At 46.2% G+C, this 24,200-nt stretch overlaps 3 protein-coding genes across 5 annotated transcripts; all 3 read right to left on the bottom strand.

The window, feature by feature from the left end:
- LOC112881530 (GDSL esterase/lipase LIP-4-like) lies at window positions 1–1,629 on the bottom strand. The gene is made up of 3 exons (XM_025946267.1): window positions 1,227–1,629; window positions 771–1,120; window positions 1–684 (listed from the first exon to the last, which is right to left on the bottom strand). Exons 1-3 carry the CDS (start codon window positions 1,582–1,584, stop codon window positions 178–180), a joined length of 1,215 nt encoding a protein of 404 aa, XP_025802052.1. The 5' UTR covers window positions 1,585–1,629; the 3' UTR covers window positions 1–177.
- Window positions 1,630–2,209: 580 nt separating this feature from the next.
- Window positions 2,210–3,697, bottom strand: LOC112881526 (galactinol synthase 2-like). Its single transcript, XM_025946265.1, has 2 exons — window positions 3,221–3,697; window positions 2,210–3,114 (listed from the first exon to the last, which is right to left on the bottom strand). Exons 1-2 carry the CDS (start codon window positions 3,530–3,532, stop codon window positions 2,440–2,442), a joined length of 987 nt encoding a protein of 328 aa, XP_025802050.1. The 5' UTR covers window positions 3,533–3,697; the 3' UTR covers window positions 2,210–2,439.
- A 1,478-nt stretch (window positions 3,698–5,175) lies between these two features.
- LOC112881524 (pentatricopeptide repeat-containing protein At1g13040, mitochondrial) lies at window positions 5,176–9,528 on the bottom strand. Of its 3 annotated transcripts, XM_025946260.1 has the most exons (4): window positions 8,781–8,863; window positions 6,919–8,682; window positions 6,443–6,548; window positions 5,176–5,887 (listed from the first exon to the last, which is right to left on the bottom strand). In XM_025946260.1, the coding sequence occupies exons 1-2, from the start codon at window positions 8,857–8,859 to the stop codon at window positions 7,121–7,123; spliced, it is 1,641 nt and encodes a 546-aa protein (XP_025802045.1). In that variant the 5' UTR covers window positions 8,860–8,863; the 3' UTR covers window positions 5,176–5,887; window positions 6,443–6,548; window positions 6,919–7,120. The 3 variants fall into 3 exon arrangements, with proteins under 3 accessions (XP_025802045.1, XP_025802044.1, XP_025802043.1); XM_025946259.1 differs by having other exon boundaries at window positions 6,443–6,554; window positions 6,919–9,528; XM_025946258.1 differs by having other exon boundaries at window positions 6,919–9,528.
- Window positions 9,529–24,200: the final 14,672 nt, after the last annotated feature.

The following is a 24,200-nucleotide window of genomic DNA, read 5'->3' as shown; positions in this document are numbered from 1 at the left end:
TGTAGCATAATGATTATGTTTATGTACTTGATTGCCGTTTCTGACCGTAACATGACTATGACCGCTGGTTTATTACAGATGGCGATCTTATTATATTCATACGGCAGCAGTAGTGGAGGGCATCCATGAGATAATCATCAGTTGTGGTTGCTCATGTTATCATTCTGGAGGTTGCTGTCAGGTTTGAGAGCTGCAGAGCGTCGGAAGCCGAAGCGGAGGATCACTGTACTCCGCCGAGAGTATCTTGTCGGCGACGACCCTGCTGGCATCCTCCGTGTAGTGGAGCCCGTCCCAGCTGATGCGGCGGTCGCCGACGGCGCACGCCTTCACCTTGGGGCTCCCGCACGCCTTCCCGACCCTGTAGTTGTACGGCGGGCCGCCGCTGCCGCAGCACGCCATCAACGGCTCACTGAAACCGTGCGCCGTGTGGTTGGCGACGAGGCCGTACTTGATGGCGTACATGTCCACGCACACGACGGTGGCATTGGCGAGCATGGCGCGCAGGTCGCGGCAGAGGCGGCCCAGCTGCGCGTTGAACTCCCCGGCGACGCCGTTGTGGTCGACGAGGCAGCCGGCGCGGTCGAGCTCGCTGCCGCCGCCTCGCCGCGCCAGCAAGCTCGGCAGGCACCCCAGCGGCCCCGTGTTGTACAGCAGGAACTTGCGCCCGCAGGCCTCGTGCACCATCTGCATGCAAACGACAGCCAACAGCTAATCCTGGTGCAGATTTTGGCGCCAATGTTGGAAGGCAGAGTGAATGAGTGAGTGGTCACCGTGACGGCGTTCTTGATCCTTGTTACGATCGCCGGGATGGTCTCGACGAGGATACGGTCGTACGAGAGGCCGGCGGCGAAGGCGAGCTGGAGGTCGTTCTGGCCGATGTCAAAGGTGTACACGGCGTCCTGGAACTCCTGGTCGGTGATGCCGGAGCCGAGCCCTCGAGGGCGGAGCTCCGCCGTGCGCGCCTTCAAGTGCCGGAACTGGCGCACTTGCGTCGCTAGATCGAACGTATCCGCGGCGCCGGCGGCCGTTGCACCGGCGGCGGCAAAGTTGGCGCCGTGCCGGAAGCTGACGCCCGACGAGTCCAGGTAGGGGCTCAGGTGATCCAACCCCAGCCTCTCACCTGCATGCGAAGTAAAATCCGACGGAGCAACTATAATGATCGATTCATCCATCGTGTTAGTAGTTGCAGACGCGGCCGTTAGCGTTATACGTTACGCACAACGTACAGATGAAGTCTATGTAGAGGCGGCCGTCGGAGAAGCGGCCGCTGGGCTTGCCGAAGAAGCGGCGCCCCACGGGCCCGTGCAGGCGGAAGCCCGCGCCGGCGACGAGGTTCCCGGTGTCGGAGTTGGAGTCTCCGAAGTTGAACAGGACGCATTTCGGAGGCGGGGGCGGTTGCTTGTTATTATAATGAGGCGCTGAGAATGGCCAGCTCGGAACGACGACGAGGAGGGACGGCAGGAGCTGGGTCGAGACGGCGGCGGCCATGGCAGCGAGGACTAGCAGAGAGCGGAGCAGCTTGAGGGGACGAGCTGGGGCAGTGCTGGAAGTGGAAACAAAAGTAGTACTGCTGAGGAGCTCCATCGTCACTGCAGAGATCAGCACTGTAGCAAAGGAACAGCTGGTCCGCCGTGTATAAACGGATATCGACCGATCGATCTGCAGGCCGTTAATCTTTTCTATGCTTGGTAAACGGCTTGGTGTTGACCTGGCACAAAACACAATATATGCCCTGCGAAATTGTACTAGCTATCTAGAGATGCATGCGATGGGCAGCATCAACTGGTGGCACATTCTGAGTTGAGGTCATTGCACATGGAGGCTGTGCGCGATCGCCTGACGAGTTTGGGCCCACTGTTACGTACATTTGGGGGCCCATGTGGAGTTTGTTCTGTCGCTCGTTGTTCAGGATGATGGGCTTCCTTCTGGATAGGGTTTGGCCGCCCTCGTCCAAATAGAGTGATTAATTAACGGCCCTCGTCGCGTTGCTGGTTCAGTCCGTCGCCTCGCCGCCCATCCATCTGTGGCTTTGCCACAAGCCCACGATTAAGTTGACACCTGACGTACAGCCAAGGCATCAGCAGATCAGCTGCTCAATCGTCCAAAGCGACAAGGCCAAATCAAACGATACACGCAGTTCGTTTACTCATCAACCCAACAAAATGAACCAGCCACATGACCCAAAGTATGTAGGGACAAAACTAGCTAATAACCATGAAAAAAAGATTTCAAAATGCATGCACTACGTACAAACTCAACTACTCTTCTTTCCTCTCTCTCTTTTTTTACCACACTCAAAAGAAAAGAAATATATAGATAACCTGAACAATTCAAAGGCGGTACTCAACTGAACAGTCCGCTACTGCATGCTCATGATCTACAACACCAAAAACCTGCCGCAGTAGACTAGTACGATTGGCGATCGAGCGATCCGCCTGTCTAGGCTGCCGAGGGCGCCGGGAAGTACTTGGCGGCGCCGGCCTCCGCCAGAGCCTGCCGCAGCGGCTGCCTCGCCTCGCCGTCCACCGCCGGGCCCTTGTAGTCCAGGCTCTCGTCGTTGAAGACGTCCCACCACTTTTTCACCAGCATCTTGATGTCCTCGCGCTCCATGTTGGGCTCCTGCCCCGTGTACCTCCACGGCTTGGACCCCGCGGCGCAGTAGTGCACCACCTTCACCTTTCCGAGCTCCACCTTGTCCGGGTGCCTCCACAGCATGGCCAGCACCAGGTTGTACACCGGCGGGATGGGGCTGTACACGTCCCGGAAGAACATGTTGAGGAAGTCCTGCTCCGCGAACGGCGTCGGCGGCGTCACCACCAGCGCGTCCAGGAGGTCCTTGGCCGTGCCCAGGCTCGGCTCGTGCACGAACATGCCGGCGTTGAAGTAGGGCGGCGGCGGAGGGCCCAGCTCCTGCTCCTGCTCCGGCCAGGACACGCGCTCCGGGCACTGCTGGCAGTACCCGATCTTGTACTGCGGGGTGTGGCTCCACGTCTTCTCGCAGAAGCAGTCCATCACCGCGTAGAAGCGGCCCTTCTCCAGGTCCAACAGGTGGTCGATGTTCTCGTACACCTGGATGTCCGCGTCAAGGTACACCATGCGCTCGTACTCCACGAACTGCATGCCATCGTATGCATGGTTAACGTACAAACAAATATATATAATATAATATAATCAAAGACGAGATTAACAGCAATACAAACAAACAAATAATTACATATACCTCCCAGATTCTGAGCTTTGAGTAGTTGATGACGTAGTAGGCCATGGCGAACTGCGTCTGGCTCTCCGGCGGGTACACCGGCTGGATCTCCCGGACGACGCAGCCCTGCTCGCGCAGCTTGCGGCGGTGCTCCTCCGGCACGTCGGGGAGCACGGCCACCACCAGCGGGTAGGCCGAGCGCACCCGGCGCAGGCCCTTGGCCAGCCCCACCACGCCCTTCCAGTAGTCGCCGTCGCCGGCCAGGAACGTCACGTACGCCCGCTTCGGCGCCGCCCGCTGCTTGCTGCTGTACGCCGACATGTTGGGGCCCATCGTCGCCGCTAGACGGATCAGGTGACTCGGTGGTGTTCTTCAATTCCTCTCCAGAAAACTCTTGCGCTCTCGTTACGTTGTTGTTGTTGTTGGTGGTGGTGTGTGTACTGTGTGCTTGATTTAATGATGGCTGTGGCGAGTTGATGGACGATGCCTGGGCAAGTGAGCTCGCCGTGCCCTTTATAGGCAGCCGGCAGCGGGGTCTGGTCGTGTCCACCAGCGGCGGTTGTGCCCGTTGCGTCGGTTGCGGCGTGCGGTGGGATCCCATCCCAGGCGTACGCGTGTTGGGTTCAGGTGAGCGGACGGCCCGGATGCAAAGGACGGACGGAGGGCTCTGGAGGGAAGATCGCGGGAAGGCGCCGGAGATCGCGACGGCTCTCGATCTGGCGCCCCCATCCCATTTCCTCTCCTGCTTTTCGGGATGCAATTTATAATAATAATAATAGTAATAGTAATAATAATAATAATAATATTGGATTTACTACTGCTTTGAATAAAAATTATTTCTTATTGCCGCCCGTAGCACGTGGGCCCAGCTGGTGATTAAGGTTCACTGTGATAGTACTGTAGTAGCTGGATAAGCAGGAATGGATATTAGGATAAACAGTAGTATATACTCCTCTGCTTTGATCTTGCTGATTTCCTTTTTATAGTTAATTAATCAGCTTCTGCCTTTGACATCTTGCTGATTGCCTTGGATCGGATTCCTTTCATTCAATTATCTGAACTCTGAACACGTGAAACGGAAATGGAGATTGTTGATTCGCTGCATTGATTTTGAAGAACACATTATCCACTGTTTTTATTTCCGAAACAAACCTCTTCCCTTTTTTTCTTTTCTGAAGAATAAGAATAGTATAATACTTACGTATTATGCACATGGTGGTGTGGTTGAAGGCCCAAACCGCCACAGTAGTAAAAAGCCATGGCCTACGTCGGTCTAACGCGTGGACCAATTAATTAATCAGGCGGGAGGGCCTCAGCTACGGTTGACAACTAGTACGACCGACCTGCTGCAGATGGTGGCTGATGACGATCTCCGGTGGTCGGTGCATCCTCAGCCACCGGCCGCCCCCGAGACGGCGACGCGTACGTGCTACCACACCTACCGGCGACGTGCACGGCGGTCCGCCGGCAAGACGGGAGGACGCGCTATTTGGACGGCGAAAGCGCCGCCGCACGTTGCCCGGCCTTGGAGTCTCAATCTCTGCTGCCAGCCTGCCATGGGGACGACAGGTCACGCATACGACAAAACGCATGCAGGTCGGCAATAGCATGGAACGACAATCTCGCTTTGGATAAGGAAGACTGATCGATCAATCGCGTTACAGTATCATTGTGGATCACCACAGCAGACAGCCTTGGAGTTGGACTGACAAACTGCCTCGGCCATCTCCGTCAAGGACCCAACCCAACCTAGTCAAAGCGATGGAGATTGATGTTGTGGCGTCATGTGCCATTCATTACTGGATCAGGCCTTCTTCACAAATCACAAATACGTGTTGGGCTCTCTCCCCTCCCAAAGTAGCACTAGTGATTGAGAATTGTTTAGCAGAGCTTCAGAATTCATGCAAACTGGTACCAGTTACAAGTTTAAAAAGAAACGTAATAATCATGCAAACTTCACCACCCGAAACATCACAAGCAAAATAAGTGGAGGGAGAACACCATCCACCCTGCTGCCATTCCGTTTAACCAATACGAACTATCGTGTTCATGTTTCCGAGATACTATACAACAGATCCAAACATCAGTAGGCGTAAAGCCTGCCTACACAGTTTCTTTTCTTTATCAGCAGCTAGCTAGCCAACTACAAACTCCTTCCACTGTCAAAATTGAGGAATGAAATCCCGCCCGTATAAAGATCAAAACTTCTACAGTTCAATACCAAACACAAGCATCTTCAATGATCTGGCGTCATCTCCTGTACATATTTGAACAGAGAGCAGCCATGGCCGGACGATATGCTATGTCCTAGCAAGTGCGATGACCATATATATATGTGCATAAAAGGGTCACCAATGCGACTAAAGTCTGAGTACTGGTTTGCTCTTGCCTCGACTCATCAAACAATATCCTCCGGCCAAGCGATGCCGGCCTCAGCCATGAGTTCAGCTGGGCACAACAGATAAGCACCTTACTTATCTGTACGACCAAACACTTTGAGCAGGGAAACCTCGTTGCACTGAAGCAATTCCTTAGGCATCGCTATTTGGAGGATACCAAACTCTGTTGCTGAAACCCAAGACTCTTCACCTTCAACCCAGCTGGCAACTGCCAAAACCCTTCATCTCCAAAGTACAGGGCTCCTACTGATATTGATAAAGCAAATTGCACTAGTTCACCGAAGCTAGCCTGTCCAAATGCAGACAAGTTCATATTAAGGAAACCAGGTAATGCTTCCCTTCCCGTAGCGGAAAAAAAGGAGGAAGACAAAAAAATATGTACAGCAGGAACATGAAGAATGCGCAAGCATGCTAGTTCAGTTGGCACTGGAGGCAAAATCACAGCCAAGTTGACAAGTAACTGCATGAAGTGCACAAGTCATCTCCATGCAGTCAGAGTCAGCATTTGAGTACCCAGGCCACGATAGTCATCAGACACTCAAGTGTGGATTTCCATTATATAAAATCAGGTTGCACTTGTATATAGCACACTGTACATCTATGGCTACACCTGCCCCGAAGTGCAAACCTTAGTCTGTAATACATGTAAGCATACTCACTTATTTGTTTTCGAGTAAAGTGTAGTGGCAAGTCCATGCATTGCATGTCTGGAAAATTAGTAATTAACTACAATAATATAGGCGTATTGCAGGAAATGGTGTGTTTTGGTATTTGACTACAGTGCAAATACAATTTCATTTGAAGAAAAAGGTAACAGACTTTATCAGAGAACGTAAAGCTGTACCTTGCAGTGCCTTCTCTATGCTGATGTAAGCCACCTCACAAACTTTGTCATGAAATAGTTGAGAGCTTGATAACGATATCAAACCTCCTGCTGATAAAAATCACACCTGCAACTTTGGAGAAATTTGTGTTGGATAAATTCCCAAGTTTAAATACTTTCAAACCATACAGCAACTAAATTTAAATAAGAACTCAGAAAGACAAAAGTTCCCTACAACAGGTGTGACAATGTTCAATTTATGTCTAAACATCAGGTCTTCAGTTAGCACAAGGCATGGTTCACATGCACCATAGCAAACAGCATTGTTGCTCTATATAATCATGTATAGTTAACTTGCAAGAATCAGACTACCTTAGTACCTAAACTTTTTGATAAACTTGTTCAACTACAGTTACCTGGCTTCAATAATTAAATGTCCAGTGCATATATGATAAAAAGCTCACTCAAAAGAATCAGAAGGCCAAAATGAAAAATACCTTGCCCACTGTTTCTCTTGTGGTCTTCTTTCTGGTCAGGGCCACCAGCACTGATGCATGCATCGAAACAAGTCGCTCAGCCAAGCTGTGTTCAACAACACAGCAATGAGCTTAGAAGCAACCTCTGATGATAGGAAGCTTCATAGAGCCTACGCCAGGTGAAAGATCCCGAAGAGGCTGAAGCTCTCCAGAAGGTTAGCTCCTACTTGTTCTTTGATTTAAGCACATTGATTAGCCTGTCCGAAACATCCCTGTCAAGAATGATACCATTCTCCATCATATATTCCCATACCTCATAAGCTAGTGTAACTTTCCCTTCCTCCAGAAGACCACTGACCAAATACCTAAACGTCAAGCTATCAGGTTCTACCCCTCTCGTCCTCATATCCCTGAACAGATCAAGGGCTTCAATTGCTCTTGAGCTTTTTCCAAGCCAATATATGAGTGTGTTAAAAGTAATAATATCTGGCGATACTTCCTTTTGAATCATCTGCGAGAAAATTTCCTGAGCTTGTTTAAAATGACCAGCTCTACAAAGGTTGTGGAGCATAATATTGTACAGATTAACATTAGGAACAATCTGAGCCTTCGACATCTGCTCAAAAGTTTCTTCAGCTAAGTTGTTATATCCCACACTGTAGAGACCATTAATCAGAGTTCCATACGTCACAGCATCTGCCTGTATTCCCTTATAGCTCATTTCTTTGAATAGCTTCAATGCAGAGTTTACCTTTCTTGCCTTGCAAAATGCATCAATCAATATGTTACAGGATACAATATCACAGAACCCACCAACTTCCATATGATCTGCAACAAAAGCAAATGCCTTGTCCAGTTGATTAGCTTTGCATAATCCTTTTAACATTTGATTATAGCTGTACCGGTCAGGATTTACCCCACTCATTTCCATCTTCTTCATCAAGTCTTCAGCATCCTTTACCATACCATTGTCGCAGTAATGGTTCAAAACAATATTATATGTGACAACATCTGGCTCACACCCATTCTTCCGCATGAAGGATATGATTTTGAAGGCTCTGCCAATGCTTCCGGATCTCCAGAAACCACTTATCAGGGCATTGTAAATACATACATTGAGTTCTAAATTCAGACTCAACATCCTCAACGCTAGCTCAAAAGCCTCATCGACCTTGTCATTCTTGCACAACCCAAATATCAATACGCCACAAGCAATGGTATCAGGCTTCAGGCCCCTCCTCACCATTTCTTCCCAAAGCTCGACTGCTTCTGCGAACTGCTTATTATCACATAAACAACCAACGACTGTTGTGTATGTGACAACATCTGGATCGGTTCCTTTTATCCCCATCTTCTCCAGCATCTTCAAGGCATCATGCAACCTATTTTGTCTACACAAATAGTCAACATATATATTACATGCCCAAATGTCTGGAAAGCACCCAAATTTATCCATATCAGCCAGAAGCTCCTCTACAAGGCCAATCCCGTCTGATTGGCACAGTGCAGATATCCATCTTGAATAAGTGAATGGAGTCAAGCAAAAACCTTTATCAAGTGCCATGCCATAATATTTCTCCACCAAATCGAAGCAACAGTTCTTAACCAGGACACCTATGAACCTGTTGTAGTCCACGCCAAACTCGCGACAACCGGATGTAACCATCTCATCAAATGTCTGGATGACCGAATTGAACTTGCCTGCCCGGACATAGCCGGACAAGAGGATCCTATAGAGCGAGCGATGCAGTGCCACCCCCTGACTCCTCACTCTCTCGAGGAACTCTGACAGCAGAGAAAAGTTACCATCTATAAACAGCAGGCTCACAATGTATGCTACCGCGAACTGCGTATGGTCAAATCCAGGCCTAGATTCTGCCCACCAGTAAAACCGAACGGCAGTCTCCGAGTCTGACAAACCCCGGAGCACCCTGTTGACAACAAAGGGATCCAGGTCGACATGAAGCCTCTCCAGCTCCAGCTCCATCGAGTGTGACCACCTCCCCTGTTCCAAAGCTCGCCCAATAGCGTAGCTGACGTGCACCCGCACCGGCCAGAATAGCTCCGACAGCCGCCCAGAGGTCCCTGGTGTGGCATTTTCACCGCCGCCACTGTACCACACCCTCCTCCACGAAATGATCCAGGAAACGGCGCGGCGGACGCAGAAACGACTAATCTGAGGCGACCAAGGCGGTCGTTTGGCCAAGAACATAACAGATCCCTCTCCCGGGAGTTTGGTCGAACACCTGGCCGACAGGGGCGGGCTTAGCGCCGGGCATGGGGAGTCGAGTTGAACCCCCAATCTTTTCGAGAGATAAGCTTCACCAGTGCCTCGGATTCCAACTCCAGCGGCCGCATCCGAGATCTAGCCTCCGCGCGATGGAGACGAAGAAGAAAGATCAGCTTAGTAGAACCGAACCGGAGGCACGGATTGGCGGATTAGATCGGCAGTCCACCGGGCATCAAAGAATCGGATGCTAAATGATGCGGGGAGGGGGAGGAGGAGCAGGACGGGCAATGGCGAGGAGTAGCTTGGCGGCGGCTGCCGTGCTTGGGTGGGTGGAGGCCGGTTAGACGGCGCGGGAGGGGGTGGTGCTCTGGCGCTGGCGGAGACGAGGACGAAGCGACGCTCCAGGTTTACTGCTGGGCTTCACTGGGCCAGACTGACAAAATACTTTCTTTACAGTGTTGGGATCCTGGCACACGGCCTGCTAAGGGCCCAGTTATGAGAACTTCGCAGGCCGGGCTGAGTGCCAATCAGGTTGGGCCGAAATCAGGCCGACGCAGGAAGCTATTACTTTGAAAAAAGTTTAGTTGTTGGAAAGGATGGATGGATCCTCTCATCATTCATTCATCGAAGGGGGAAACATTGTTGGAAAGGAACAAGGTATGAAACGGGTTCAAGCGCTAGAGAGCTTGAAAAATAGGAATGCATATAAAATTTTTTATATATATACCTCGAAGTATCTTAGAATTAATATATGAACATACTCAAAGTGACAAATGAATATGTGGTTATATGCATGGTAGTATACTGATAGTGAGAGTAGAAGCGAGCGAGCGTAGATAAAATTGGTGAGCCTCCCTTATTTCCAAGCAACCGTAGTACTGCATATTATCATCTGCTGTCCACTACTACTATCTGATTGGCGTGCGTGCGCACGTACGTTTTACTGTTAGCACGCATGCATGCGTCTCTCTGAGTGTGTGGTCGAGATCAGATCAGGTGGACGACGATCGATGGATTGATGTTTTTACATCATGTGCGTGCATGCATGCATCCACTACTCACATCAGCTGCCGGTCGGCGTACGTCGTCGTCAACTAACCCTTGAGCTAATCCAGTATGTAATCCTTATTCGATCGATCAGCATAGCAGTCCGATCCAGCCAGCAGAGAACGAAGAACTGCATCCTTGTCCTTGCTCGATCGTTTCACAGTTGACACCAACTTTTACACCAGCGCAGTCAGTCCTACTCCTCCTCACAGTCCTTGTTACAGTCCTGCTAGGCTCCTAGCATAGTACTAGTAGCATGCAGTACTTGTTGATCTCAAAGAAAAAAAGTGCATGATTGAGAGGGGGATCAACAACAGTGAGCTGTGAGCTGTGTCTGGATTCGCGGGTTGCTTGCTGCTGCTTGAAGAGAGAAGACAAGCAGCAAGCAACGTGCTTGTCCAATCCTGTTCCTCTCCTGATTGCGCTACTCTTTACTGCACTAGTACTGGGTAGGACAGGATAGGAATAGGAGAATGTTTATATTCCTTTCCGAGGCAGGGTGGCCCCATGCCGCAGTTTCATTCCCTGCCTTTAATTGAATCTGTCCGGATCAATGTCACTTGCAACTGGTAGTACGAGCCTATCAACACCTCCACACGGACTAGTTAAAATTAATATAAACATAAAATTTATAGCTAATAATTATAATTATCTATCTCATATCCTCTTTCATCTATTAAATATTCTAATACATACTCTAAAATACATATTTATCATTACCTAATTGCAATAGATTTTATTTTGCATCACACCTCCATATATGTTTGATATATATCTAATTGAACTACTTAGGTTGTGAATTGGTATTCTTATCTCTTCCATCGTACATGAATATATGGTGATACATATCGTGGGTAGTATTTTTATATAAACAATAATAGAAATAATATATTAATAATGATAGAAATAGTAATTTAAAATTTTACATTGATGCGCTTTAACATTTTGTTATAATTATATAATTTAGATTCAAATTTAGAGGTTACTTTAACTTTTAATAATGACATAATTGAATAATTTATATGCAAATTTATGAGGTTATTTACATTATTTTTATAATAATATAGGTGTGTCAGACCCGGGGCCACGGAACTGTGTACATAACATAGTTTAAACAGGCTTAAGAGACAAAATCTATCTTATCTCTTATTTATCTCATTTATCTCCTATTTATATCGTTTGAGTAGGAGATAAACCTAGCCGATACAGAAGGAATCTACTCGAGATATATTCTGGTACGATTCCTTGGCTAGTGTTGGTTATGATTCATGTAAACCTGACCTCTCGGATATATAAGGGGGGCAGGGACCCCTTAAAACAGATCATCAAGATCATTCTACACCCAAGAGAATACAAACCACCATACAGGACGTAGGGTATTACGCACCTCGTGGCCCGAACCTGTCTAATTTTTGTGTTACTTGTACCTTCGAGTTCCTGATCTCGGCGTCTCCTCACCTAAACTTACCACCTTGGGTACACCCTTCGGTGGGCAGCCGGTAAAACACCGACAGCTGGCGCGCCAGGTAGGGGGGCGCATAGAAGATCCACCGGCGAACTCGATGGCATCTTTCCAGTTCACCAGGTCAGTACCTTCTCAGGGTACAACTTTTACTTTTGGCTCGTGTGTCTGTTTCGCAGATGGCGAGGGCGATTTCCGTCGTTTCCTCGTCGACATGAAGACAAAAACCCCCGCGGCGTTTTCTCAAAGTGACCTCAACAAGTTCGTCGATGATCTCGACGATTTGTCAATTCATGGGTCCGCGACGAGGATCGAGGAGGAGTCTGGCATGACTTCATCCGGCGCTGCAACTACTTTCCTTGGGTTGGACTTGTTCCAATCTGAGGACTCGCGTAGCCGATCACGACTCGGCTAACGCGATTTGGCCACTGATCTTCAGGAGGCCAACAGCTCCAAGTCCCTCTCCATATTGGAGGAGGACTTGGATTCTCTACTCCAAAAACCCGAAGCCACCGCACGTCGGGGGGCTTCCGGTTGTTTTGGTGCCAACAGTCTGATGATCACCTCCACTCCGGAAGGGCGCTTCGTGCATTGGAAAGGCATGAGCCTTTCTGATCTACTCGAAGCTGAGGATCGACTTGTGGCACACCTCGAGCCTTTGCCTTTCCAGGAGGGCAGGCCGTTAGCCACCGTGGCGGAGGAGTCGACTGAACTAGTCGACACGAGCTCTGATGAGCTCATCTCTCGCCAGGTGCTGATGGCGAAAGAAGGCGAGGACGATGGCGATTTCCCCACCGTCGAATTCGACGTTGTATCCGAAGATGAGGTCACAGCCAACGCCGGCGACGAAAACGACACCGATCGTGAGGCACGGAGGGCCAGGAACAGAGCCCGCATGAGGCAGAACCAAACTGAATTACACCGGCTCAAGTACGCAAGTCCTCTCTCAAGGGCTCCAATCGTACTTCAAACGGTGTAACCCCTTGACCTGTCGGGTAACGTCCCGATAAACTACCGAAAGCAGGATCAAACAAGGTACCTCGCATGAAGGCGAGTTCAGAGATACAACCACCATCATATTTTACATCACAGGTATTTATATTACAAGAGTTTCCAAAAGTTGCATAAGTTCCAAACTGATAGAAATGATTACAAACTAGTTTAAGTTTCAAGTTCATGGCAGCGGAATTTAAAATACGACAACTATACACATCACCAGTACGGATATCATGCTAAGCCTTGGCATGACATCACTCGGTATGATCAGTGTTGGCCGGGGACGGGTCCCATTCCACGGACCAACCATCGGGAAGAGTATAGGGCCATGGCACAGGTAGAGTCCTCAGAGGGATTACCTGGAACAAAAGTCACAATGCAAGGCTGAGTATCCTAATACTCAGCAAGGCTTACCCATTTTATGGTATACTTAGCCATGTAACTAGACTATGAAGGCTTTAAATGGCGCTAGGTTTAGTTTTCAGCTGAAAAGCAACAAAGAGTAGATTCTTACTTTCAAATTTTAGTTTTCAGATTCTAGTTGATTATCCATTCTATGTAAGCAACTATAACTATTCAAGCATGGTAGAATCTTTTAAACAAACATCATCTTTGATAACCATAAGGTTGCTCTTGTTACTCTATGTGGCAAAGGGATCAAGCAGTCTCAATCTCCGCGAGAAACGGACGATTCTGAATCAAGTTTCATAACCTTGCAAGGGTAAACCTAACTCACACGCTTGGAACTTCCAACGATTATTTCGAAGCAACCGTTTGCCTTTCATTCCGACTTGTGGATCAGATCCACCACATGCGACTGCAGGACCATACGCACATCCAATGTGTAGGATGTACGCATGTAGCGCGACTACATGACCGTACTCCTGGTTGCCCTGCAACACGTATTCCCACACGTCGAAGCGAGTAACCGGAAAAACCAAATACGAGTGGTGGGAGGTATGTCCACTTGTCGGGCCGATTGGTTATTAGGGTTACCGCTTACCATATTTCACGGCATGTGGCTAGTACTTTCAAACGCTTAACCACCGCTACTACACACTGCGACCTGAGCCAAATTTATCAACACAGACAGGGTATCATTTCAACCATGATACTTCACTTAAATCCCGTCCGTCATCCTTATAGTGATTACAGAAATGTAAATACTACAATTCCTATAAAGCTCGCGAGTGACAGGCAATCACTCGACTTCTACCGGTCCTATTAGCATAGCAGCTATTCGGACTCAAGTTTTAGTATTCAGTATATTGGTTCCTAGGAATATGCAACTAGGGTTTTCAAACAACTCCTAAGAACTTAATGCACAAGTGTATATATATATGTAAATGTAGATTGCAGTGTAAAATAAAGTAGCGGGTTTATGTCCGGGGCTTGCCTTCTTGAGTGGGGCTGGGGGCAGGAGTGTCAAAGTTTCCGAACTTTGGTTCGGAGCTTCAGTTAGATTTCCGACGACGTTCCTGAGGTCTTCAGAAATTTCCACTTCGGGTTCCAGGATCAATTCGTAGTCTCCGTCGGCGAGAGTGGTTGAGTCTATATGATATGCAAAGACGTGGTTTAATGGATGCATACATTTTCTTTTCACTTCACGATAAAGTTACAATCTAATGAAAACAGAGTTCACTTATCAAACATATCGTTTACTCTTCTACTGGGCAGTCATTTATCGAGCATAAACTAACCTAGTAAACTACACTAAACAACATGTTTAAATTGAATGAATTTCACAGAGCAATGTACTTCAATATTGAAGCTACCAAATTAGCTAAGCATGACATCCGTCTTGACGACGCGTTGTAATCGTCGCGTATATTTTTCCGCTGCCAAAAACCATAGCTTTAGTAGTTTGTAATATACTGCTTCTGAAACTCTTGTAATGTAAATCTCTATGATGTAAAAATATGTGATGGTGATTGTATTTCTGGACTCACCTTCGTGTGAGGTAACCTTATTGATCCTGTGTATCGGTGGTTTATCGGGACGTTACCCGACAGGCTAAGGGATTATACCGTTTGAAGCACGTTGGAGCCCTCTGGAGTGGACTCGCGTACTTGAGCCGGTATAATTCAGGTTGGTTCTGCCACAGAAAAATGGCAAGAAGGTCTTCTACTCATCATCATCTTGGGCATCCTCATCGGAGGTGTCCTCATCCTCATCCGAATCGGGGATTTCGCGGTAGTTTGGAGGTGCTTCTTCCTCGGTCTCTTCCTCTTCATCAAATATCTCTTGGCCACGAGGATGAGAGCGACGGGATCGAGTAGGGGCACGTGTGCGCTGACGTGGGTGAGAAAGAGGAGCATGAGCAGCAGCAGTGGTGGCCTCATCCGCAGCATCCCATTCGGCAAATGGGTCATCAAACTCGGGCAACTCATGGTATGGATCCGCCGGAAGCCCCAAGTGACTCTTAATTTCAATAATGTCACGGCGGTTTTCATTGATCTCTTGAGTTGCAGTCTTGCACATGCAGAATATGCTCTTGAGAGCCCTCTTAATAAAAGAATCATGATGACCACGGCGAGAAGAAGATGGACCCGAATAAGACGGAGCAGGATCAAACCTTGGGTTCCTTGTGGCACCGGCATGAAGAGGAGGAGCGTGCGGTGCATCACCGGATCGAGGACGAAGGTGTAGGGCAGCATGCTTGCAATCCTTGGGAAAGGTGACCTTGGTAACCCTCTCAATCATATACATGATGTAAGGAGCAGATGGTAGAAACTTTTGTGGATCATTCATCGTCCTCCTTAACTCATTCCAAATAAAGTCCATAATAGAGAAGGGTCGCCCACCGGGCATGACACGGGCAAGGAGATTGCAAGCAAAGTACCTAAGAGCAGTGGCATCACCATCCTTGGCATCAATGGTGGCACGAAAGAATTTGTTCATGGTGTAGTAGAATGGTTGGAGAGTGCTTGCATTGCCGGCTTCCGCTAGAATAGGGTTGTAGAAAAGAGCCGGTAATTGACTTGGTTTCAACTGATGTTCCACATGAATGGGATCTCTCTTCTCATCCTCTAAGCCAAGTCCAAGGAGTCTAGAGAATGTCATGTAATCAACTCCGTACTTCACTCCCTCGGTAGTCCAAAAGAAAGCAACTTGCCTTGCATCATAATATAGAGAGGAGTAAAACTGAGCAAGAATCTCCTCATTCCAATCATACCGAAATCCCATGATGTCATAAAGACCAAATTCCTTGCACTTTGCAATAGCTTGATTGAAGAATGGGTCTTTCATCCTCTCAAAATATTCCCAATCAACATACTTGCAAGGAACAATGGGAGCTTTGCCCTTGCGCATGACAACGGAGGAGTAGAAGTCTTGATGCAACTGACACCAAAATCTCCTTTCCAAATTTTTAGCCTTCTCATACTTGTAAACATCCTCCTTGCGTGCATCCGTAAGAGCCACAGTCTGCTTGAAATAGTTCCGTCCCATGGAAACAGTAAACTCAGTGAGAATTTGAGGTCGGTGAAGCTTTGGGCACCTAGGATATTGGCGTTGATCTTGTGGATATTCAACTTGAAGACGAGGAGGAGTGCGAGGGCAGATATCCCAAGCAATTCCCCGTCATGATGGATTAGCCCGAGAAGGAGGAGGCACTGCCATGCTTGGCATCATGTAAGGAGCTTGACGAGGTGGACGGGCTTGTGAGCTGCTTCCGGCAGGCTCTTTGCCCGGACGGTGACGAGGACGAAGTTCTCTTGGAGGAGGACTAGGAGGTGAAACTTCCTCCTCTTGGATTTGAGGATCATGACGGCGTTTTTGCCGTCTCTGACCGGAAGAAGCAGGTGCACGCTCACGTCCCATAGCCTGGACATAGGATATAGCGATTAGGAGCAAACTAGAAGCAATAGGAATGAGATTCGTAGGCTGAGACTCTAAGAAACCGGAGAGTCCGGATATATGTCCGGATACTCCGGACCATCCGGAGTATCCCGGATACTCCGGACCATCCAGAGTATCCGGACAGAACATCCGGAGTCTCCGGGCATCGACATACAAACCCTACTTTCATGAAATCTAAAGATTTGACCATGGGATTTGAATGAAATTTGGGGCACAAGCTGCTGCACATGAGGGAAGATAATGCCCCAAAGGATATCTAGTTTTGACCACTGCATTGAGAGATCGGGCGATTTGAAGTTTGAATACCTTAATGAAGAGGAAAGCGCGGGAAACTCCAAATCCAAAGCGTTCTCCGGAGATTCCGGATGAGAGAAAGCACTCCCTTCAACGATTCGCAAATCTTACGGGAAAATGTGGTGGAAATCGCCCCTTGGGCGAGTGGGAGGCAGTGGAGAGGAGGAGAGGCGCGGTGGAGGTGAAAAATAAGAGATAGAACCGTTTTGTCTGACCCCCCCCCACGGTATATATAAGATGGTTTTACCATCCGGAGTATCCGGACGTATGTCCGGAGTATCCGGATGTGTCCGGAGTATCCGGACGTGGGTCCGGAGTATCCGGCTCCCCCTAAAACTGTGATGGATTCTAATGAGAATAGGATTGAATTTTGATATAAGAGATCTAGTGATGTGAGAGGCTTACTTAACTTGAGACTAGCCAGCAATCAACAATGGAAACAATAGTCTCAAGCAAGTAAGAAAAGATTCAAATTATTTTGAAAGTCACACTCCTACAATTCTAGTAGATTTTTCAAAACAATTTCTCTATAGCACTCAAACATGTGCATGATCTCAAACTAAGTTACGAGAATCCAAAATATTTAGCTCACTCCTCAAGATACAAAACCTTTGCTCATCAAGTGGTTTAGTGAAAATATCGGCTAGTTGTTTATCGGTGCTCACATGACTTAAAACGATATCTCCTTTGGCTTCATGATCTCTCAAGAAATGGTGCCTTATGTCAATATGTTTGGTTCTTGAGTGATTAACGGGGTTGTTAGCTAGCTTGATTGCACTCTCGTTATCGCACAAGAGTGGAATCTTGCTAAACTTACAACCAAAGTCTCTCAAGGTGGATTTCATCCAAAGTAATTGTGCACAACAAGCACCTGCAGCAACATATTCGGCTTCGGCAGTGGATAAGGCAACGGAATTTTGTTTCTTGGAACTCCAAGATACAAGGGACCGGCCAAGGAATTGACAAGTCCCCGATGTAATCTTCCTATCTACCTTGCAACCGGCATAATCCGAATCGGAGTAGCCAAGTAGATTGAAAGTGGAGCCCTTGGGATACCACAAGCCAAGGTACGGAGTGAAAACTAAATATCTTAGAATTCTCTTAACAGCCATAAGATGACATTCCTTAGGATTAGCTTGAAACCTTGCACACATGCACACACTAAGCATGATATCGGGCCTAGATGCACAAAGGTAAAGAAGGGATCCAATCATGGAGCGATATACCTTTTGATCTACGGCCTTGCCATCTTCATTTAGATCGAGATGTCCATTAGTCGGCATGGGTGTCTTGATGGGCTTGACATTCTCCATATCAAACTTCTTCAACATATCTTTGGTATACTTGGTTTGACAAATAAAGGTTCCTTCCTTGAGTTGCTTGATTTGAAAGCCAAGAAAGAATGTCAACTCACCCATCATGGACATCTCGAATCTCTTCATCATGATCCTACTAAAATCCTCGCACCAAGATTGATTAGTAGAACCAAATATAATGTCATCGACATATATTTAGCACACAAAAATTTCTTTGTCAACTTTGCGAGTGAAAAGAGTAGAATCGGCTTTGCCTATCTCAAAGCCTTTCCTTAAGAGAAAATCTTTAAGGCATTCATACCATGCTCTAGGAGCTTGCTTAAGCCCATAGAGCGCCTTATGGAGCTTGTAGACGTGATTAGGTAGCTTAGGATCTTCAAAACCCGGTGGTTGCTCAACATATACCAATTCGGAGATTGGTCCATTAAGAAAAGCACTCTTCACATCCATTTGGTATAGCTTGAAATCATGGTGAGTTGCAAAGGCAAGCAAGATACGAATTGACTCAAGCCTAGCTACGGGTGCATAAGTCTCACCAAAATCCAAACCTTCGATTTGTGTGAAGCCTTGAACAACCAACCTTGCCTTGTTTCTTGTTACCACGCCATGTTCGTCTTGTTTGTTTCGAAAGACCCACTTCGTTCCAATGACGTTTTGCTTGGGTCTTTCTACCAAGGACCAGACTTCATTCCGTGTGAAGTTGTTCAATTCTTCTTGCATGGCCATCACCCAATCCGGATCATCCAGAGCTTCTTCAACCTTAAGTGGTTCCAAAGAAGAAACAAACGAGTAATGTTCACAAAAGGTTGCTAAACGAGAACGAGTAGTTACCCCTTTGTTTATGCTTCCAAGGATGTTATCTACGGGATGATCCTTTTGGATAATTTGATAAATTCTTGGATGAGGAATTTGAGCTTCATGTTGTATAGGCTGGACTTCTTGTTCACCCTGAGGTTGATCTTGATGTGGAGATGACGGTTTATCTTCTGTAACCCGGATACTCCGGCCCTCTGTCCGGATACTCCGGACAGGGGATCCGGAGACTCCGGACATATTACCGGAGTTTCCGGGTTGCACCGCGGAAGTCGATGTAGATGACCCTTTGAACATCAACACATCATCATCGTCTTGATCCTCTTGTTCTTGTGGCTTTATTTCACCAGTGGTTAGCTTCTTGATCGCCTTGTTTGGTGATTCTTCCATGCCTACAACATCATTGACTTGCTCTTCTTGAGAGCCATTAGATTCATCAAATGTCACGTCACACGCAACTTCAACACAACCGGAGGTTTTGTTGAAGACACGATATCCATGAGCATTTGAGGCATAACCAAGAAGAAAACCTTCATCAATTTTAGATGCAAATTTAGAGTTCTTGAGCTTCTTGTTGAGAATGAAGCACTTACTTCCAAAAACTCTAAAATATGACACGTTAGGCTTTTTACCAAGTAGAAGCTCGTAGGCCGTCTTGTTCAAGATCTTGTGAAGATAAATACGGTTGATCGCATGGCATGCCGTGTTGATTGCTTCCGCCCAAAATTGATCCGAAATCTTGTATTCATCAAGCATTGTTCTTGCGGCTTCAATGAGTGTTCTATTTTTCCTTTCAACAATTCCATTTTGTTGTGGAGTATATGGAACGGAGAACTCATGCCCAATGCCCTCTTCTTCTAAGAATTCTTCAACGTTGATATTCTTGAATTCGGTGCCGTTGTCACTTCTCACTTTCTTGATCTTGGTCTCGAATTCATTTTGAGCTCTTTTTGCAAATTTCTTGAATGTCTCTTACACTACACTTTTGTCATGCAAAAAGAATACCCAAGTGAAACGAGAATAATCATCAACAATGACAAGTCCGTATTTGTTACCACCAATGCTTATATAAGCCACCGGACCAAAGAGATCCATGTGTAGTAGTTTAAATGGCTTGACGGTGGTGGTGATGCTCTTTGACGGATGAGGAACACCAACTTGCTTTCCGGCTTGACAAGCACTACAAATACGATCTTTCTCAAAAGAAACATTTGTTAGTCCTAGAATGTGATCCCCCCTTTAGGAGCTTGTTGAGATTTCTCATCCCAACATGAGCTAGTCGGCGATGCCATAACCAACCCAAGCTAGACTTTGCCACCAAGCATGTATCAAGTTGAGCCTTTTCTTGTGAAAAATTCACTAGATAAAGGTTTCCCTTGAGTACACCCTTGAAGGCAACGGAGCCATCGCTTCTCCTAATGACGGTCACACCTTCGTTAGTGAATAAACAATTGAAACCCGATGCACAAAGTTGTGATATGGATAACAAATTATACCCAAGAGATTCGACTAAGAGAACTTTTGAAAGAGAGAATTTTGAATTTAGATCAATGTTACCGGTACCAAGCACTTTTCCCTTTTGATTTCCGGCAAAAGTAATGTAGTGATCATCATTTGATTCTTTCAAACTCTCAAACATGATTTCTTCTCCGGTCATATGATTTGTGCATCCGCTATCAATCACCCATGTTGATCCACCGGAGAAGTATTCCTACAAAACAAGATTATTCCTTTCTTTTAGGTACCCAACAATACTTGGGTCCTTGAGTGTTAGTCAAAAGCACTTTGGGTACCCACATATGGCTTTTCACCTTAGTGTTCCATGAGCGGTGACCCACAAATCTAGCAACCACTTTACCATGGTGGTTCCTAGTTAAAACATAATTCGCATAAAATGACATTTGAGATAATGTCTTTGGTGTCTTGGGTGCTTGGATTTGTCTTGCTTCAAAGAGGATGCAACAATTTTGGCACCTTCATCACACGTTGTGCCTCTCTTGATAAACTTGATTTGACTTAACCCTTGTTTCTCACTACTTCTCCTATGGATGGGAGTTGTCATGTTCACTAGGCCTCTTCTTGCCCCTAAGGCGGCTTTATTGTTATTCTTGACATAAGGAATGGTTTGAGAAGTGCCATCTTCATTCTTTTCTAGTCCCTTATCTTTCTCAAATCCATATTTGCTTAAGTATCTTGAACCAAACCCCTTGGTATGCTTCTCAAACTCACCTACCCTAAGTGAGGGATTTGTCTTGAGTACTTCCTTGTGAGATGGTGCCTCTTCTTGCACTAATTTGGTGAGTCTACTAATCTCTTTCTCCATAGCTTGCACTTCGGCATGGTTAGTCACACAAGTTTGAATATCAACATTAAAACATCGTGTACAACCATTACTAGTTGAAGGACTAGATGACTTTGATGCCTTACAAGTGTTAGAGGAACTTACTAAGAGAGTACTAACTTTAAGTTCAAGTGCCGTGTTTATGACTTGCAAGCTTGTTAAGCTTTCTTGAAGTTTATCATTGTCTCTCTTTAAGTTAGTATGAGTGTCTTCAACTAAAAAAAGTTCTTTAGTTAAGTCATCCACTTTTCTCTTTTCACTAGTAAATGACTCTTCTACCTCAAGAAGCATGTTATCCTTGGCTTTTAGAGATTCTCCAAGCCTCTTGTTTTCCTTCCTTTCATAGGTAAGGTGCTTTTCAAGAGTTTCGGATTTTTCTCTCTCAAGCCTAAACAATTCCTCTTGTGATTCAAGAGTCTCATCTAGATCATCTAGTTTCATTATTAATTTCATTATTCTAGTTGCCGCACTCTTGCCATATTGTTTAATAAGACTAGCAACTTCATCATCATCATCTATTTCATCATCCGATGAGTTTGGAGATATTACCTTTGAGTTCTTTGCCATCAAGCATATAATTGGATCTTGATCTTCATCATCGGTGAGATCTTCAAACAAGCTTGGTTGATGTGAAGATAAAGTCTTGAATGCCATAGTTGCAATATCTTCATTGTCGGAGTTGCTTTCTTCATTTGAATCCCATTCTTGACCAAGATGAGCTTCACCAACATGCTTTTTATATCTTGGCTTGTTCCTCTTGGATGAACTCTCCTTGGCATTCTTGTTCTTCTTCTTTTCTTCCAGACAATCCGCAATGAAATGCTCGATTTTCTTGCAACCAAAGCATGGCTTGCTTGATCTTCTTCTTGATTCATTCTTGTTCTTGCCGAAGTTTTGAAAGTTGCACTTCCTTAGAACTCTAAAGTTCTTGATGAAAAAGGTCATTTGCTCATCATCAAGCTCATCATCTTCACTATCACTAGAGTCTTCAATCTTTGAAGGTTGGGTTGCCTTTTCTTTGCCTTTCAACTTAGCTTGAAGAGCCAACCCATTATTCTTTGCAGCTTGCTCTTGTAGATCGGCCAAATCTTGATTTATTTTGACTCTCTTCAATTGATCATGATGAGCCTCAATTCTTCCAAGAACATTCTCGGCGGTGAAATGCTTGAAACCCCTTTCCGCTCTTATCAAACTAGGTAATGTGACATCCCTAGCCATGTAGACGGTTAAGAGCTTATCCACTATCTCACGATCACCCCATTTGTCTCCACCAAGAGACTTGATTTGATTGGTGATCTTTTTCATGCGGTTATACATCTCCTTAACGGTTTCATCTTTCTTCATGGAGAATAGACTTAGTACATCTTCCAAAGTCTTGATTCTTGATTCTCAGACTTATCTTGACCCTTGATGATTTACTTGGAGTGTGTCCCAAGCATCCTTGGCGGTAGAAGAATCTTCAATTTTGTCAAACTCTTCCGGACTCACGGAAGAGTGAAGAATGTTCAATGCTTGATAATTTCTTTGTAAGACATATGCTTGAACGGGGGTTGTGGCTTCTCCATTTTCTGGGATCTCACACCCAACTTCAATGATTTTCCAAAGATCCTTATGAATTGCACTCAAATAATCAAACATTTTGGTCTTCCATTGATTATACCCCGTCCCATCAAAATAAGGAGGCTTTCCCATGTGGATTGAAGCATTGTGATCACTAGAAATTTGAAATGTATAGTCATGACCAACTTGGTGATAGTCAGCTCTTTTCTTCACCTTTGAAGAGCTTGAAGATCTTCTCTTGTAGTCATTGTCCGAGTCATCACTTGACTCGATTATAACTTTAGTGCTTGATTTCTCTTTCTTTCTTTGCAATTTCTTCTTCTTCCTCCAAGTCTTCCATTCTTGAAATGACAACTCATCGTCGGTTGTTTCCAAATCTTCTTCCTCTTCTTGTAGCCTGTTCTTTTTCTTATCTTCTGATTTTTCAAATAACTTCTCCTTCTGAACCTCAACCATTGGATCGGCTTGACCCTTAGATGAAGCGTCACTCGACATCTTGACTCTCCAAGCGGTTAAGCTTCAAATATGGAGAACCTTGCTCTGATACCAATTGAAAGGACCTCAAGATGCCTAGAGGAGGGGTGAATAGGCTAATCTGAAACTTAAAAACACTTCGAGCACGGTTAGCAACACAAGTGTCCGGATACTCCGGATATATGTCCGGATACTCCGGATACAGTGTCCGGAGTCTCCGGAGATAATGTCCGGACTATCCGGGTATGAAAGAAAATGCTACTAATCACAGATAGAGATGCTGTAAATTGAATCCAATAAATTTAGAGGGACAAATGGTACCTTTGAAGTGTTTCTCACCAGTTGTCTTACTCCTGAGACTTGTACAATGATAGATCGCCCTCAAACCCTAAAAAGTTAGTCTCACAAGCAAACAAATGCAAATGTACACTAAAGTTGCGAGAGAGACACAGAATTTGTTTCCCGAAGTTCACTCCCAAAGGAGCTACGTCTCCGTTGAGGAAGAATTCAAGAGACGGTGCTCAAGAACTCCTATGCTCCTCTCCCAAGGGTGAGACCAACGCTCAAACCCTAGAGTCACTTACTATGAATTTCTCGGAGAGGAATGAAGATTACAAACCAGCTGTGATGCTCACAAATCAATCACGCAATCACAAGTGACGCCTAGCCGTCTAGGAGCTTGGAGCTACAAGAGTAATAAACTAGAATCCACGGGCTAGACTTGGATTGATGTGCTCAAGAGATGAAATTAAGGCTTACTTGCACAATCTTAGCTCTTGCAACAATCTCACTTCAAACCCCAACGAAAATCACTCAAGAATGGAGCAAATGGGGAGTGAGAGGGCTCTCTTTTGTTTTCTGCAGTTCTGGTCGAAAATGAGCAAGAGAGAGAGAGTGAGAGGGGGTATG

Source organism: Panicum hallii, chromosome 2 (genome assembly GCF_002211085.1).
Source record: "Panicum hallii strain FIL2 chromosome 2, PHallii_v3.1, whole genome shotgun sequence".
Classification (NCBI taxonomy): Eukaryota; Viridiplantae; Streptophyta; class Magnoliopsida; order Poales; family Poaceae; genus Panicum; species Panicum hallii.
This window is presented reverse-complemented; position numbering and strand designations above follow the sequence as displayed.

Coding starts and splice junctions, on each gene's coding strand:
- LOC112881524 (XM_025946259.1), bottom strand. CDS start 9,109: ATGTTCTTGGCCAAACGACCGCCTTGGTCGCCTCAGATTAGTCGTTTC.
- LOC112881526 (XM_025946265.1), bottom strand. CDS start 3,532: ATGGGCCCCAACATGTCGGCGTACAGCAGCAAGCAGCGGGCGGCGCCG. Junction 3,115..3,220: donor CAAAGCTCAGAATCTGGGAG/GTATATGTAATT, acceptor GATGGCATGCAG/TTCGTGGAGTACGAGCGCAT.
- LOC112881530 (XM_025946267.1), bottom strand. CDS start 1,584: ATGGAGCTCCTCAGCAGTACTACTTTTGTTTCCACTTCCAGCACTGCC. Junction 1,121..1,226: donor CCTCTACATAGACTTCATCT/GTACGTTGTGCG, acceptor CTTCGCATGCAG/GTGAGAGGCTGGGGTTGGAT. Junction 685..770: donor GGATCAAGAACGCCGTCACG/GTGACCACTCAC, acceptor GTTTGCATGCAG/ATGGTGCACGAGGCCTGCGG.